The 17,764-nt window shown below is 43.1% G+C and overlaps 1 protein-coding gene across 1 annotated transcript in view; it reads right to left on the minus strand.

The window, feature by feature from the left end:
- Positions 1-17,764, minus strand: part of ak5 (adenylate kinase 5) — a 65,358-nt gene that overhangs the window by 28,406 nt on the left and 19,188 nt on the right. The window contains exons 6-7 of the mRNA XM_076744429.1: positions 10,495-10,686; positions 1,679-1,769 (exon numbers count right to left, since the gene is read on the minus strand). Of these exons, the coding sequence (XP_076600544.1) occupies positions 1,679-1,769; positions 10,495-10,686 (283 nt within the window). The remainder of the gene's footprint in view (positions 1-1,678; positions 1,770-10,494; positions 10,687-17,764) is intronic.

The raw sequence follows: 17,764 nt of genomic DNA on the forward strand, positions 1-17,764 counted from the left end.
TCATTCTTCGGCTCCTCTCGTCAGAACAACACAGTATCTGAACACATTTTCTCCTCCTGAACTACTCCGAGGCGCCATATGTTCTCTCATTGCGATTCTACCCCCTCGCCACATGAACCTCAGTTTCCTCCGGAGTGAATCTGCTTTGGTAAATCTGTTCCAGCACATCACAAAATTACCAGAGTGTTTTAGTGCGGCGCCTTTCAGAGAAGAAAAAGAACAGCCATTTGATTGGTTGTCACTAATAACCAATGTTCATAACGTTTTCCGCCAGTTCCTACTCAGCTTCCTGCTGTGCTGCAACGGTGCCCGAGCTGCGTGGCACATAATGAACACAATGAACCATAAGACAAGTATCATAGTCGTACCAGTATGCATTTAGATACCAGTAGTTTTTTTGAAAAATCATCTAATATCATTGTTTATTCCCTATTTCTGACAAATTCATTTTAACCCGGAAAATAGCTGTTTCCCTGTTTGCAGTCTTGACGCTAAGCTAAGCTAACCAGCTGCTGACTGTTACATTTGATTTAACACTCATCTCATCTAACACTCCGAACAAGTGTGTCTGTAAATTCAACATTTAAGGGATCTGCATCAGAAGAAATATCTGATAATGTATCATGATAAGTTTTTTTAAACTGTCACATATATCTGTATCTGCCACAAAAATCCAGTGTCATCGGTCTGTAAACTGTATCCAATACACAACCAAGAACTACAGCGTAAAGACATTAACATTTTCTTCTCTGACTGACCCTGAAAAAGCATTTTATTGATCCAAAATGTGCTACAGTGAAAAGAAAAGAGCAGCGTTTGCAGGAGAAAAGCAGGCCTTGTGTGCAGCGTTGGAGCAGTTACAGGTTACAGCTGCACCTTATCATGATGAAAAATAATGACTGTTCAGCAACCAAAAGCGGCACATTTTCCCAAGCTCAGTCCTGTGCCAACAGTAATGGTTATGATCTCTGTCACCTGTGAAATGAGTGCAGAAACGCCGGCAGAGTGCTGACTGATCATATCGTTCAAAGCAACGTTCAGTCAGGCCTCTGTGAAGGTCAGCGGCGTGGATCCGTCTGGCACAGCTTTAAACCGCTGAACGATCAGCTTTTACATCACACAGGCTCCGTCACGCCATCGGACTGATCAAAGACTGATCTTAACCTTGTTCATTCAGTGTTTCCCACAAAGCGTTGCTATGCCAACTCTTGTGGTAACGAGGGACCCGCTGGGTGACGTTTCTGGTTGTCTCTCTTTTTGGAGAAGCCTTCCTGTACGCATGAATCAGCAATAAAACCCCTGCAGATGTTCTTCACTCTGCCTGCTGGTATTTTGATGCTTATCTGTTGCATCATATTTCATCATCATCTGGCCCATAGCTGCTACGTCACACACACACACACACACACACACACACACACACACACACACAAGCATACGCAGCTTCCAACATGATGACTCTTTATTTGTTACAAGTCGTCCTTGAGAAATACCTTTAGTGATGGAAGAAGTACTCTGATGTTTAACTGAGCCAAAGCAGCCATATCACAGTGTACAAATACTTGTTAACAAGTAAGTCCTGGTAGGCAGACAGGAAAGGGAGGTGTCACATGCAGAAAAGGAACTGAACCGGCCTTGTTCTGGTTTTGTCCTTGTTTTTTATAAGTGTTCGTCTCACCGGCTGCAGGCTCTTTGGAGGGAAACAGCTTGTTGTCCAAAGTCATGCTGATGTCACAGAAGACCTCCTCCTCGTCTCGGTCGGCGTCCAGCTTGAAAGGAGAAATAAACAAAAAAAAAAAAAAATCAGCTGTTATCCTCTCTTTACTCATTCACACCTTCACATCGTGGTGAAGCTTAACAGAAATGACAGACACGAGATTTGAGCGGAAGTCGCGACCTGAACATCACAAAGACGGCGGACGTGCTCGGTGTGCTTGGCCGCCGTGACTTCCAGAATGAGGCTGATGATGTGATCAAACATGAGACACGAGCTCTGATGCTGGGAGCCACACACTCGGGTTATTCTGGTATTCATCACACACCAGAAGCTTTAATAACGCTGGATTAATTAGCCTCCCTTCTGTGTCAGTTGCTCTCTTTCACGTTATTCAGAGGCCGGCTGGCTTCCTTTGCACGTACAGTATTCACAAATTGACCATGAAGAATCTGCTTTTGGAGCGAACGGGAGGCTGATTGAAGCAGACTTCTCCTCCTCCCTCTTCTGCTCTTTGGTCGTCCCTCTGCTCTCGATGACAAGCAGCAGAGAGGCGACCTTGTGCATAAAGAAGCGAGTGGACGTGAGACGCCTCCAGGTGTGTGACTCTCAGCAGAGCCGCTCACTCGACACGTAAACTAAATAAAGAAATGAATGAAAGAATGTCAGCTGTGGGAGCGGAGTTCGGGCGATAAGATGAGGATAACGGCAGCAACAGCCAGCTTCCTCCTGGGGTTTCCATGGCAACAACCTTAAAAAAAGAGACACCGGTGTCTGCTGTCTGCTGCGTGGGAGAGTCCCCCGAGCCCACGAGGGCCCTGCTAGTCCACCTGCAGGAGAGGAGCGCAGGGGATGGAACTGAGGGTTTCCCGGAGAGCGTTGGCATTCAGACAGCCATCAGAGGCACTCAGAGCTCACAGGCGGCGTCCGCCGTCACACTGCAGCGTCTCCTTAACCAAAACGTGTTCCCACTTCAACGGAGCGGCCCCGTGTAATCCATTTATACTTTACAAGAAGCTGCCGAGACTCCTCAGAGGAGAGCGTCGTTTTCAAGGACAGATTAATAACTAACTTGTGGAGAAAAGCTCGAATGACTGAGCGATTCAGTGCCATGACGGTGGCTCTTCAGCAGGACGAGGACCGGCCCTGCTGTCATTGTTCCAAAGCCCAGTATGATCAATTAGGTGGAGCTGTGCAGTATTTGAGCTTATCCATAATGATAACTTCCCCTGCGGCGCAGCAGGACACAGTGTTTGCACTGGAGGGCAAAGTGATTCATGCATTGATGTTTAGCAACATTTTTCTGTTGTATTTGGTTGAGCTGGAGATAATTTTTAATCACAGTGTTTATTAAGGCTGCAAGTAATCATTATTTTCATGATGGATTTTTTCATCGACTAATCAGATGTCAAAACAGTTGCTGATTCAGTTTTTGACAAATCAACATACTAATTAACTAATTGATTAAGCTTAGTTTCTGTATGTTGATGGGTAGTTTTTACAATGCATCACGTGTCAACGGCCCAGCCACACCTTGACTCATGTGACTCTAACGACTCGCGTGATGCTGGGCGGAGCTACGATGCTGCAAGAGGACGAATGCCTGAGACTCCTAACCATCAGCTAGAACTGAAGAAGCCTTTTGGATGAGAGGCGAAACGTCTTCTAGAACCACAAACAAGTCCAGCTGTCTTTGGAAGCACTTAGAAGCATATGATGTAAATCAAAGCCATTCGGGAGAAGAGAGAAATCATCTTTACCACAGAGAAAAGCCTTCCGTGCTGTTCTTTGCTCTTCTTTCAATGAAGAAATGCTCTCCAGCTCTGATACAAACAATGCTACAGCAGCATCTTTGCTAACCTCGGACGCCTCTTAATGTCGTCACGCCTAAACCACGCTCATAGCTGCCAGCAGCTCCTCACAGAGCGCTGATTGGTCTGATGACTTGAAGCCTGATGGACGGAGTCCCGTGAATGAATGACTGAATCACCACCCAAAAATGCCTCATCCAAAGAACTGTTTTACCTTCAGGTACTGAAGACATATAAAGTATAAGAATCTTTTCATGAAGTCCACTGATAAGGTGAAGTGAGGGAGAAGCCCTCATCCATGATCTCAGAGAAGGAGATGAAGGAAGCAGTAAATCAGAGGAGACGTCTGAAGCTTTGAGCTTAAAACAGCAGCAAAGAGTTTGATCTAAAAAACCGGGAAAAGAAAAGCCTTCTCCGTACGTCACAACAAGACCGTCAAGTTTTTACGAAGTTACACGAAGATCAAGGTCGTCTCAGTCTGAAGAGGACAGACAGACCACAAGAGACATGAGGACTATAATAGATATAAAAGAGACAATACCAATTTCAGGGTATTCAGCCTTATTCTCACAGCGAGAGATATCCTGACATTCAGAACACAGTTGTTCATGCTTTCACTGATTAGCTATGATGCCTGTGTCTCATTAATATTTCAGGAACAATGAACAAATACCTCCTAACCATCCCTGGAGAATTAAGACACCCAGAAAGACGGAGCGAGCTGCCTTTTGTTTATTTCTATCTGCGCTGCATCTCGCAGCATGTGGGCAGGAAGCTGCAGCTGAACTCGCTCAGGGAATATTTAATTACACTGGTGCCTTTTCCTACAATGACAGGACAGCTTCAATTGAGGCCACAGCAAACTATTATCTCTCCCCGCTGCAAGTTTCGGTGTGCCGCCGCTGTGGAGGTGTTTGTGTTTGATAAGTTGACTCATCCTGCGTGAAAAAACACACCTCCGTCGTGTTTCTGTACACAAAAATCTTGTTACCGTGCTTCAGATGAAAATCCCAAATCCCAGACTTTGCCTACAGGAAACTGACGACAGCTCAACAATAAAAGCGGTGAGCAACTGTACTTCAGAGGTGCCAAAACTTTCTAACAATGACAGAAATAGGACGAAGTCATTCAGCGAAATATTGAGAATTAATAGACTTGGAGACATGTGCAACGACTATTCAGTCTTTCCAATCGAGCGTCGACGGTGTGGAGTAATGAGTCACGGCGATTGTTCTTTTCTTGAGTTATGCCTTCCTGTATTGGTCCTGACATTTAAAATGAAAGGATTACTTTCACACAAAAGCCTTTTGCTGAGCGGAAGCAATTAAGCCTCAGAGGTTATTGCATTCATTAGTCAAGAAACCACTGAGTCCTTCTCTGGGGATAATTACTGAAGAGCAGTCCAATCAGAAGTTTATCTCATTTTAAAAACTACTAAGTACCACTAAGAGTTTATATAATCCACTTGATTGCAATGTCACTTTTTCTGAGTGAAGAGCCGAACATGTTACGTATGAGCAGCGCTGAGCATCACTGCCGCCGTTCATGTGACCAACACGTAGGACAAAGCCTCCATATGGGCGCCGCTCTTCCCATTAATGTGCTGCCTTTCACAAAGATGCTGCTACTTGTTCTGTTCAGCCTCTCCTTTTGCCGTTCGCTGTCCGTCAGTGAGCTCACATGGTGATATGAAATGATTAGTCCATTCATCCATTAGTCAGTTGACAGAAAAATAATATGCAACTTTTTTGATAATCGATGAACCGTTTCAGTCATTTTTCAAGAAAAATATGTTAAAGAAATTGTCAAACTTTCTGCAGTCAGCTGATTTCTTAAATGTCAAATGAGACGTGTTCTGTCATCAGGGCTTGACGACACCTGATTTCTTCAGCTGATTTATCCTGGAGAACACCAGTTGAATTGGCCATGTAACCAAGTTTTTAATTGTTTTTCTGCATGACTTCAGACAGGGAAGGTTTCACCATGAGGGCAGAGTCTGTCTGCCGTTTGGTGCTGAGCATGTGGTGTCCGGTGGGTTTTTAGAGCTGCCTGCTGCGGCTCAAAACGACGCCGTGAGAGTGAAACAAAACAGTAAAGTTGTGGAAAAGCTAAACAGTGAGCTGAAACTGGCTCTAAAGCTCTGCAAAGCTGAGGAGCCGCAGATTCAGCTGATAATTCTCTGTGGGATCATCAATATGATATATGAGACCACTTTATCATTACACACTCATTTGAAGTACTATTATAAAAGGCTTAGCTGGGGGGTCTTATTATGACAAATATCCCATTACATTGCTGTGTGGTTTTATCCTTTAATGACCACAGTGTTAATGTCCTTTGTTCAGGATTTGCCATCAGCGACAGCACCTCACTGTCTCGATCTAGCAGTAACATTCGTGTCAACAGGAATCTCAGGATCGTCTGTCATTTCAAGCATGTGTGCTGCTGGTAAACAGTCTGTCAAAGAAAGTCCTCCCACATCACTTTTCATTTTTCGTACAACTAATGTTTTCCTGCTTCCTGTTTTTCAGTTTTTGAACTCATGTTAGAAAGAGGAAACAGGGATTTTTAGATAAAGGCCTTAAGAGAACATTTCAAAGGTCTGTTCGCACTCATAAACACAAACATGATGCATTCAAGTTCTGTGGGATTAAATGTGACAGAAAACGTGTTGCTGTTCAGCAGCTGAGGAGCTGTAGGTGTGAACAGACGACACGCATCTACATCTGAAAGAAAGAAAACTCTCAACACACGATCTCTGAGAATCCTCCACATTTACTGTAAATACACATGTAAGCATGGATTTTTGTCTGCCGGGCTCTTATGACTGTGTTTCTAAAGAACGAGCATTCAGCGCAGGCATCACTTGTCATGAAATTGTTTTTTCAAGAACCTTTGTTTTCTGAGACGTCAAGCCTGCGATTGCAAGGATCTGACAGGCAAGAAGTTGGAGGGAGTGACGGCGTGCGTCTGCGACGGCCTGTCGACGCTGCAGCACCACAAAGAGAGTAGTGACAGCAATTCACAGGAGGGACAATCCATCGATCGGCTCTCAAGATGTTCAAATCACTCCAGGGAGGACTGCGGACTTCTTTCATTCGCAGGTACGGAGGGAGAGGAAATTGGTCATACCCAAGGTGTTTTTAGAAAATCCACAGGTCAAATTGCACAGGGACAGCGCGCCTGTCAGGGATGGTTAGTTTAGGAGCTGTAAGATATTTAATGTTCGATACGGCTCAGCTCAACTCAGCTCTCAAAAACAGAGACACTGCATTGCACGCTGTCAAACGGCTGCGCTAAAGAGACTCAGGACATCAGAACGGCTCGCTCAGTGTGTCTTAATGAAGTCGTCCCCACTGGGATTGCAGGGAGGATGTGCAGAGATTTACAAAAAAAAGCAGGCTGCAGAAAACTTAACACGTTCAGACGCGTTCAGCTGTGTTATCTGCACGTTTTAATACTCCAAATAACACTTAGCAGTAACATAGTTTCCTGTGAAGTTGTTAGAAGATGCAAAATTGAAAAAATAAAAAGGTTATTTTGGAACAGTTGACACATTTCAGCACAGTGTTATTGAACCACAGAATTGCTTTAGAAATTCAGCTGCTGGGCTTTAAACTTAGAATCGACAGATGGGATCACATTATACCTACTTTCACCTCCCTATGACGGCCGCCGGCTCGCATTAGACTCAGCTCTGAAATCAAAGTCCTGAACTTCATGGTTTGTCACCCAGAAAGCTCCTTTTTATCCTTTTTGTGCTTTCACCTGTCTCCACTTCAGCGGTTTGCCTCATTTCCTTCCCTGTTTTTTCATTTCTTTTTGTTTTGATGCTGTAAAGCACTTTGCAGCCATTGTTAGGAAAAGTTTCCTCATCTTGGGTCAGCTATCACGGTGTCACAGCAGCCGCCACAGTCGGGCTTTAGCATCACGTAACAGCTGTAGTTCAAATGGCGGATTCATGCACGCTGACATATTTGAGAAAGGGTTTCAACATCTTGTTAAAATTAGCCTCGCTTCTTCTAGTCCAGTGAATTATGACCCATTATTATCAGCCTGTGTACCAACCAGAGGATCCAGTTCAAGCTCAGAGCCCAGCATGTTCTGCATTTCATCCAGGACAGTTTCCTGTACTTTTGAAGACTGCCAGCATTTGTTCAGCAGTTAAGGCACAATGAAGAGACGGCAGGCTTAAATCTACAAGACAGCCAGGCAGTAAATGCCCTCTGTGGTATTTTGAGTTGTAATGCCCGAGCTCAAATACTGATTAATGTGTCTCCCACAGTACAAAATATCTGCTTTTCACTATCGGAGACAGTTAATCGGTTAACAAAGAAGTTTTTTTCTTTATGTAATCTCTTATCTGAAAGAAAACAGACGTAGCTTCAGGATGAATCATATTTTTGTTCTATCTGATTAAAAGCTGTAAGGACCCCAGAGGAGGAAAAACCCTTTGAGTCCTGTTTGGAACCTGGATCTAAGACACCTGGTAGAAAAGCAGGGTTACTGACGTTGTACTGCTTTCCAAGCCTTAACTGTATTAATTGTAACTGGGACCAGAATACCATCGACTGCTCACTGCTGACAGATGTGAATCACATTTAGTAACCTTCTAATGTTTGGAGTTACTGCCTTTAATAAAGCCTGTTTGGCCTTCTTTCATTATACGAGTGAGCTGCCAAAACTGTTGATTTGATAGAATTTTGAGATCAACATTAAGCAGTGAGAGGGTCTTCAGGAGATGTCTGCAAGTTAGCCGTTAGCTCCTTGGCACTGAGCGGGAGGCTAGGCGAAACTATCTGAAGCTATCGATGCTGTGGTGCAGAGCTCAGCCATGAGGACCATCTGCTCTGCTGCCATTCTGAAAACCCCCATCTGAAGCTCTTCTTTTTTCATTTCACTGTTGTGGAAAACAGACGGCCGGTGGGTAAAATTAACCTCTGTTGATTACAGCGCTCTCGAACATGAACGTAGAAATCTATGTAAATCCATATAGCACAGCCATGCAGCTCTTCTCTCACAGTCGGAGGCTGTGAAATGTCTGTGGGAGCACAGCCTTCGCCAACAACCATTAACTGTGAACAGGACAAATTTTAACCTTGTGTTAAGAGCTTTTCTAACTTCTCTTGTCTTTTATTTTGTTTGGAGCTGTTATTGTTTTCCGAATGGAAAAAAAACTGGATGAATAACATCAAAATATCTTCAAAAGCTACTGTAAAATATGACATTTACAACACTTTGACAGTAGATGGCTGAAGTTGTCAAACATCATGGATTAATCATTAGTCATCATCTTTCATGTCATTTTAGTAAAAACCCATACATTCACAAAATAACGTATATAATAAATATAGAAAATAATTTAAATTTCAGATCATAAGATGTGAATATTTCCTTGTTTTCTGAGGCTCCTATGATTGTAAACTTATAATAATTACTGATAATGAAATAATTGCTAATGTTGTTTGAACACAACAAGAGTTTTACCTAAAATTGGCCAAATCATCTTGGCAGGCTGAGCTTGTACAGAAGAGAGATGGATGGAGGATTGAATGTACAACAGAAAAACACTCCAAATATAAAGTATATACAGACGTGAGATTCATGAGCTGTGACCGGTGAATAAATAAGACAGCAATAGAAAGAGGGAGCCAGACAAGAACACAATAAGCAGAATATGAAAAGACAATATTCCAAAAGAAATTGGAAAAGATATCACAGGGGAGAAGATAGACTTTATTGCAATAAAAGTACAGACACAGATTTAATTCCAGTGCATCTGGAGTCCCAGAGCAGCTAAGTGTGATTCACCTCACTGACATTTTCACTTTCACTCTCACAGACCACAGAAGGCTTAAGACGGGGACAGAGTTCTGACGTCTAAACTGCAGCTTCTGACTTCTGGGAGGCGTCTGATTACATTTTCATTTTTCCTAACGTTAATGTGAAAGTCACTGGAGATTATGCTGAGCGTTTGATTCTCAGATGCCCCCAGACAGCAACCTGAAAGCATGCAAACAAAGCCTCTTTCTCACAGTAATACAGTGGAGGAGTTATTCAGTGTTGCTGCGAGGACGACGGCGCTGCGCTGAGACTCAGACAGATCAATAAGACTCCCACTGGAAGAGTGGGCAGCCGCTTCCTGCGGGAGCCAATAGCTCTATCAGCACCGGCCTCACACATGCAGGGGTAACTCCATGCCCCTCTGCACCCAGCCACACAATGTAATGAGGATCCCAGTGGTCTCCAATTAATGCTCAGTCCTCTATTCCAGCAGCAACAGCGTGTGCGTCACCTCACAAAACAGCCACGAGCCTCCTTCACTTTGCTCTGTGCCTTCAGGTGTGTTAGCAGCGACTCTGAGTGTCTTTGGTCATGTAAAAATGAAAACTGTGCACACACCAGTGCCTGTGTATCCAAACAAACATGACAGAGTCTGCGAATTTTCCCCTGCCGATTAATACGCTATCTCTCAATCTATTGATCTATCAATCTGCGATGTGTCTGACCAGGTGCTCGAAAAAGCACATAAACGTAGACGCTCCACATCAGCCAAACTGTCAAAGTAATTACATGCACATTTAATCTGTTCATCTATGTTTAACCTGGGTTGACTAATGTGATTCATTCACAGTTCAAATGACATTGCCTTTGTTAGCAAATCCATTTGTTAGCTTAGCAATATCATTGACATGCTTTTAAGAAGGGTACTTCCTCTACTGTGTTAGTCTTTACCGTACAACAAGTGGTCACCCGATGACATGAGCACTTAAACATCCCATTGCTGCTTTCCATCCCACTTGACACAGTGATGGCCTTACTGTTCATCTGTGCCAGGTAATTAACTTTGAACAAACTACTTCCTCTGTTGGCACTGGATGTAAATCACACCATCCAATAGTAGGCTGCATTCACACCAAGCCAAGAAATAAGACATGAATTACATCCACACTGTTCCACACGCCTTACCGTGACAATGAGGCCCCTCTCCTGGAAGTATTTGACCAGAGGAATGGTGTTCTGCTTGAAGTTGGTCAGGCGGCGGTCGATGGCCTTGGGGTTGTCGTCCGGTCTTCCCTGCTGCTCAGCTCGTTTCTGCAGCCTCTCCTTCAAATGGTGGTTGGTGCAGGCCAGGAACACCACCAGGTCAGGGGTGCAGATCTACCAGGAGAGAGGAGGCGTGTGAAACATGACAGCTCAGCTACACCACTCTGATCAGCCTCTGTTCATATGCGACGGTCACCCTGAGAGAGCTCGGTCTCAGAGCTGCTAAGTGGGGAACCAGAGAGCCGGCTCGGGGTCAGTCTCATCTTTACATTCAGTACACTCAGGTCAAAATGTCACAACTGCAATTCACACAAGAATAAAGACTTTTCAGCCATGTCTGAGGAGATCAGATGCCAGCTCAATTTCACTGGATTGAATCAGCACTGTGAATATTTAGTACTGCAGTGCTGAAAACAGCCTGCAGCGTCTCCACTGGTGATGCACTTTTAACACAGGTGGGATTATCATTACAAAATGATACTGTACCTTTCCAACTGGAGATGAGAACACCATTGGCTGCCAAACACAGGCAGGTTTTCTTTGTTTTAGCTGACTTACTGTGATTATAGATGATCACAGGAAAGTATTTGAAGGTTTCTCTTTGTGACATGAGTAACAGCGAATGACATTTTAGGTGTGATCACACGTGCAGCCTTTTCCGTAAGCATGACGGCAGTCTTCTATTTAGAGATCAGACGTGAGGAGGAGCCAGTTATGAAGTGCAAATCGACAGCTCAAGGTGCAGCATTCCCTCATATCATCCGTGTGTGTGAATAATGGCTTCATGTTCTGCTTTACCTCCTGCTCTGCTGCACATATTTTAACAGCTTGTTCTGAAACAATTAAGACTGTTCATGCATGCAGGTGTTTAAAGCTGCATCATTTTTGTTTTTTTAGCAGTCGGAGGCAGCTGAACAAGCTCTAATCACAATAACAATAACAATAACACGATAATGATAATACAGCAAACGTCAAGCAGCAACATCAAAGTTCTTTTACAGTTGTGTTTTGAGACACCTGTCTCACTGTCATTGTCCTCTACCTCTGTTTTGGTCTCCAGCAACTCCTGAGGGAAATATCTGTCTGTTCAGCTGCTAAATGCTGGTGTCTGTCTGCTGTTTGGTGCTCAGCAAGTAGGTTTTTACGTTTTTTTTTTCTCCCTTACATCATCTTGGTGGAAACAATGCTGATGAGAATGGTGCTCCATTAAATGCTCCATAGAGCTATACTGATACTGATTTACATGCCTTTCAGTCTTGTTTTTTTCTCGGCGACAAGACTCTGAAACCTCTAACATATGCACGTGCGAGGGACTATATGCAATTGTATTTTGGGAAGGATAAACTAAAAGGAATTTTAACCACCCACTAACCCACTGAGACACTAACAATCAAACTCAGAGCAAAGTCACCGTCCAGGAGATGATATAACAAGTACACCAGGCCTGCAGTGACTCTTGCCAAGATATAATAACAAGAAAATAAACAGCACTATTCTCATTTAGAGCAAAAGGTCAGGCAGCAACAACAGCACTGAGCGGGGCCTGAATAATAGAGACGTAATTTGTGACACTCCGATGAGCTTGGCTGCTTCTGTTTTAATCCAATACACAAAAACATTCCTGAGTAACCGACAAGCACGTTGACGTGTGAGCGGGTTATTTAAAGATCAGTGCAGGATGCTGTTATCTGTCTAATGCAGAGCAGCATCAAAGGGAAATAACCTGGTTTCTATGGTTCTGATCTCTTAAGGTGAGGCGCCTCCAGTTGTTCTGTGAAGCAGGAGGAAGTGTTAAATACTCCCCTCGTCCTGAACCTGACAGCTGGTCACCGAACTCACCACCACCGGGAACTCTGCTCTATAAAAAGCATGGAGAGCGGTTTATTATTATTCATACTCTGCCGTTTCTGCTTCGTTACATGAAATGCGCATGATGAAAACTCCAGAGTCTGCCTTTGATCTGGCGCGCTGCCAGAACCAAGAATAGCTCCAATGGTGTTGTTTATCGAGGTGCACGCCACTCCGGCAGCGGGACTCAGTTCTGACTCTGGCGAACCAAAGTTTTGGTTTCCATGGTGACCACACTCGTTTCTCAGGTTGTGCTGTTCATGTGGAGCAGCAGCAGCCAGATTCCACGGCTGAGTGTAATGACAACGGGCTGTTAAAAGGTCTCCAGAAATGTGTGGTCATCATATCCCCTGAGAAAGCCTATTTTCACAACCAGTGTTAAGGCCGGCAGTTCTGTCCCTGATGCTATCTCTCTTGCTTAAAAGCCAGGAATCGTTTGGTAGGCTTCCTCTCCAAAAAACACACACACAGTCCTAAAAACACATGTTGACCTGATCGCTGTGCCAAACACGACAGCTGATACCCTTCCAGAGGTGCTGAATGCATTCGATCAAAGCAGGAAAAACACGAGAAATAAACGGGCCAAAGCGATTCAAACGATGAAACGTGGCTTCCTGTTCGGCAGCAGGTGAAGGTCAACATCCTTTATTCATCCTGTGCCTCACAAAATATAGCCTTTATACTTTATAGCATTCGAGGAATTTATCTCATCACTCGTACATTTAATTTAGTTGGTCGGAACCACTATGGAAACATTTTTGTACCAATTTTTGGATTTGGTTTGGTGAACCGGACTTTGTGTACGATAAGAAATGAAAAATTGTTTAAAAACAATCTTTTTCCAGCTGTTCAAACTTGAGTTAATCTTGATGGATTCTTCCTGAAAGTGTTCTTATTCATAGCGGTTAAGGCGACCATATATGAAGAAACAGCTGACTGCGGGCATCGATCCAGACGACTGTTTGTCTTTGGTTAATTTTGTTCTGCTCTGCCTTTCAAAACATGAGGGGCCTCTGACTATCAGACGTCTCCATCTGTCTCCATAAGCCGGAGCGTTCTGGGTTGTTTCCTATCTACCATCCAGCAGTTCTCATGCAGAGCAACAGACTCTTTATTTTCAGATGTCTCGGACAGGTTTGAATGGCATTAATCTTACTTGTCCAAACAAACTGACCTAAAGCAAACACATCATTTAAATATATTTCCCCAAGCGCTCCTGGACCTTATGGACATGTGTTAGATATGAGCAGGCAGCTGGTTCAGTGTCAGGCTGTAACAGTTCATTACTGATTCATCCACAGATTATTAAAATGTCAGAACATTGTGAACACTGCCCGTCACAATCACTGAAATCTAAGATGACACCTTCAAAATGCTTTTATCATCCAGCCAACAGGCAAGAACCCAAAAATTTAAGTTTGCTCTAACATGAGACAAAAACAAGTATGTTGGGACATCTGTGGTCAAAACAATTCCCTTTCTATTGTAAAAGATCACAGATTCTCTCTTTAACCACTAAAACATGATAGCATCTTGCATTGCGGTTATTTTTATTTAATCTGGGTGGTCCAGAGTCCAGTGACCACAAAGGTTTTGTCATCATCTGTGATGGTGATAAAGGATGAACCTCAGTGTTAAACCATAAACTGCACAGATTTTGTAAATGTCACCTTCCCACTTTTCTTGCTTGTTCTTTTATCTGGTTGCAAAGTCACAGAAAATGAAAACTTTTTCTTCAGTAAAACTTGAGTGCTTTGTAAGCTTGCTAAAAGAAGAATTACATAACATGACTGTCTTTGCAACGTCCCCTTAAGCCTCCAGAAATCTCAGTCTCACAGGAGGAGGCGGATGAAGCCATGTGCACTTGCAATATGCGGTAATGAATTCTTCTCAAAGCAGAAAGTTTCATTTCTCTCTGATGTTAGAGAGAGATACAGAAAGAGTTATGGCGTCCACACTGAACAGGCTGCAGTCCAGCACAGTGACGGATGTTATAGAACCATCGTGATGGACGACAAGAAAAGATGACAGCAACAAGCAGCAAACTGATCGATGACCAGCCACCACCTTTGGCCAAATGGCATTATCTCACAACTATGTTCCTTATGAATTACTGTCTTGCTTTTTGTCTTCATTGATCACTTAACCATGTAGTCTATGAAATTATTAGAGAAAGCCACAAAGCCTCAGGCCAGTCCATGTTTGGGATTTTTCCTTCATAAACCACTATGACTGCTCAGTTACCAGAACCGAAAGCTATACAGCATGTGTGTGTTTTGTATTTAAACGCCCACACAGGAAATTGGTAGACTGACACCTCCATAGTCCAAAGGAGTGGAGGTAAAAAGCCTGCAGAGAAAGATGAAGGGATAGACGGTCTCTCCGGGCGGCTATAAAGAGCAGCAGGATGGCTGCTGTGGCCCACTGGAGAGGCTCATGAATGGCTGCTGTGATGCTGTAAAGGGCTAAGGAGCAGCATGGGGTCAAGGGAAGACTAATGAAAAGGGATGCTGAGGGTCCCCAGATGATCACACTGCGATGGGAATATGGGCCCCAAAATAAAGCACTGAACTTTCCAGAACCTTACTGAAAGTCACTTCGAAAAGATTTAACCTTTTGAAGGTCTTTACAAATATTTTGTGGACTGAAGCTGCTCTGAGGTTTGTGCTTTAATTGTGTATATTTATAACCACCTTCATACAAAGAGACTTGAGGGAAACATTTTCTCTAAAATTGGCGTATTGGAATCAGGTAGCACTGTAACTCAGCCTGCCATGGGCACAAACCTCCCCTAAAACTGTGAAATGTGTTGGTTGCAAAGCAGCCCCTTCATTATGGAATATGGAGTTTTAATTTTTTAATTATGTGATGTGTGTCCAATGCAATAGCTCATCAGTAGACACTTAAACTGTAAAACTTACGCTCATTGAGATAAGAATTCAACAAATGTGTGTTTATTCAACTTTATAGTAATGTAATGGCTGAAGTTTTTGGTGATATTGTATATTGAATTCCATTACATGGAGGTGTTATGCTGTTATGTTTAACACCCTTCAATGTGACCAAATGCAAGACAACCACAACATACATCCTGCAGTCGTATTTAGTTACAGCTACTGTATGCTGTGAACTAACCACACTTCCAGTAAAGGGCCAATGTATTTTTTTTAATTGTTTGCAATGGGAGCGCCGCGTATTGAAAGTACACTACATACGCCAGCAGCACGACGACGTGCTGGGTGTCTATTCTGTCCTGAGCACTGAGCGTTTGGCATTTTTTCTGGTCATCATGAGTTGACAATTTTCAGCTTTGAGTAAGACACTGCACTCGTCACCTTTTAATGGTTGGTCTCCCATAAGAACGTCACGAAAGTACAGACTAGCTGTGAGATTAGATTAAATTGTGTCTCCAGGGCAGCAGCACAGTCATTCATCTGGTAAACATGGAGTGAGCTAGTTCATAGAGTTCAAGTACAAAGAGTGAAATACGGTAACAGTTAGCCCAACAGTAAACTAACAGTTCCACTGTACTTGGAATGTTGTATTAGCGACACATTAGCCTTAGACAGCTAGCTTGCATACTGGCTAGCTTGGTTAGCACTGAACAGATTGTTGGAAAAATAAAGTAAATCACAATTCAAAAGCAATTCAGCTGTATTAAAAAAAGGTTACCTACATATGTGGCGCAGATGAAAGATGTTGGTCATATCTTGGTCTGAAATCTGACCAAATGGTGGATGTAACACCGCCAGTTAAACTATGGAACATTAGCATCAGTGGCTGCTACTAGCAACAGACTGTTTAACTGAAACTAGCCCCACTGCTGGTGTCACGGTTGAATCAACACCCTTTAAACTAACTAAATCTGAAAACTAAGCAAATATCAAAGAAAATGCTGTCAACAAATAGTGATGTGTTAAATATTTTTTTTCTGTCATTAGTAGTAGTAGTAGTATTTGTGGTTATGATCAGGTTTTGGAGTATCCCAGTTATGTATCACACATGTAAACATTATACCTTAGTTTCAGACACCTGGATATGCTACCTGGAGTATTCTGATAGAAACCAGGATATTGTGGCATGCAATCTAAACACCCTATTCAGGTTTCTGAACAGTCTTTGTTATAGAGAACAGTGACTGATGATCAGAAACCTGTACAATCATGTACATGAATAACAAGGTTTCTCATTGTTCCAAAAACCAGGATACTAGTGTACATGTAGTGCACTCATTGAGAATCATTGAATTCCCTTCTCAGGAATCCAAACTCCTGCAGTTTCCTCCATCCTTTGTAGCAGAGTGTGGTATTTGCTCTTCTCTCTCCATCTGTCTTGGCCCTTCATCTTTAATCACAGCGGCCTGTCTTTCACTGTCTCAGCCTTCCTTCCTTTTTGCTCTCTGTGAAGCTCTGCTCTCGGCTCGGGTGCCAAGAGGATTCCAATCGTAAGTGTTGTGCTGCTGCTACTGGAGAGGAGAGTTTCGAGTTGTGTCTCCAGGAGCCCCACTGGGATGTTTAACAGCGGGTTCGCTTGGAGAAAGACCATCCAGCATTTTCAGTATATTCAGGTGTGGTTGTTTAGTGCCTGTCTAGTAGAAATGTTAGTGGTCTATGGGTTACAGATAATCTATTAATTTCATTTTCTAAGCAAAAATGCCCAAACCATCTGATTTAGCAACAAATTATCAATAACTAAATGTCATTCAGTGCAGCCATAACTAAGTGTATGCTGCATCTGACTGGGAAACAAACCCGATCAAATCTAAATATCTCATGTTCTTCTTTACTAGTCTACTTATTGAGAGAAGCAGCGTCAAAATCCAGTAAAGTACTTGTACCTGACTGGCTGAACACCATAATAAATGGAGGCAGACATTACTCCATGAAGATAAGATGTATTTGCATGAGATTTAATTTTGTCTTGATATGACGGCTATTTGGAGGTGGATGAACTTGAACATGATAAATGTCGACAATAAACCAGATTCGACTGTCAGGCTGAAACTGCAGGCTGACATGACACACAAAGATGTTTCTTAGCAACTGGGAACTATTGATGTCTTTGTAGAGGAGGGAAATGAATTTGCCAAAACAAACACAAGGCTTCTTTCTTTTTTCATTCAATGTAAAACAAAAATGCTGTTTAAAAGCTACAGCATCCTCAAGGTCCTGCTTCAATGTAAGATAAAGGCAGTACTGAGATGGAAAAAACCTTTGACTTACGGGAAAAATTCAACTTTTTGGGAAATACATTTTCACTCTCAGGACTGTGAGCTCCGTAGACCTACGCAGCTGCAGCCAGGAGGTGATTAGCTTAGCACAGCAACTGGAAGCAAGTAGAAAAG

The sequence above is a fragment of the Chaetodon auriga genome, chromosome 12, assembly GCF_051107435.1.
Source record: "Chaetodon auriga isolate fChaAug3 chromosome 12, fChaAug3.hap1, whole genome shotgun sequence".
Classification (NCBI taxonomy): domain Eukaryota; kingdom Metazoa; phylum Chordata; class Actinopteri; order Chaetodontiformes; family Chaetodontidae; genus Chaetodon; species Chaetodon auriga.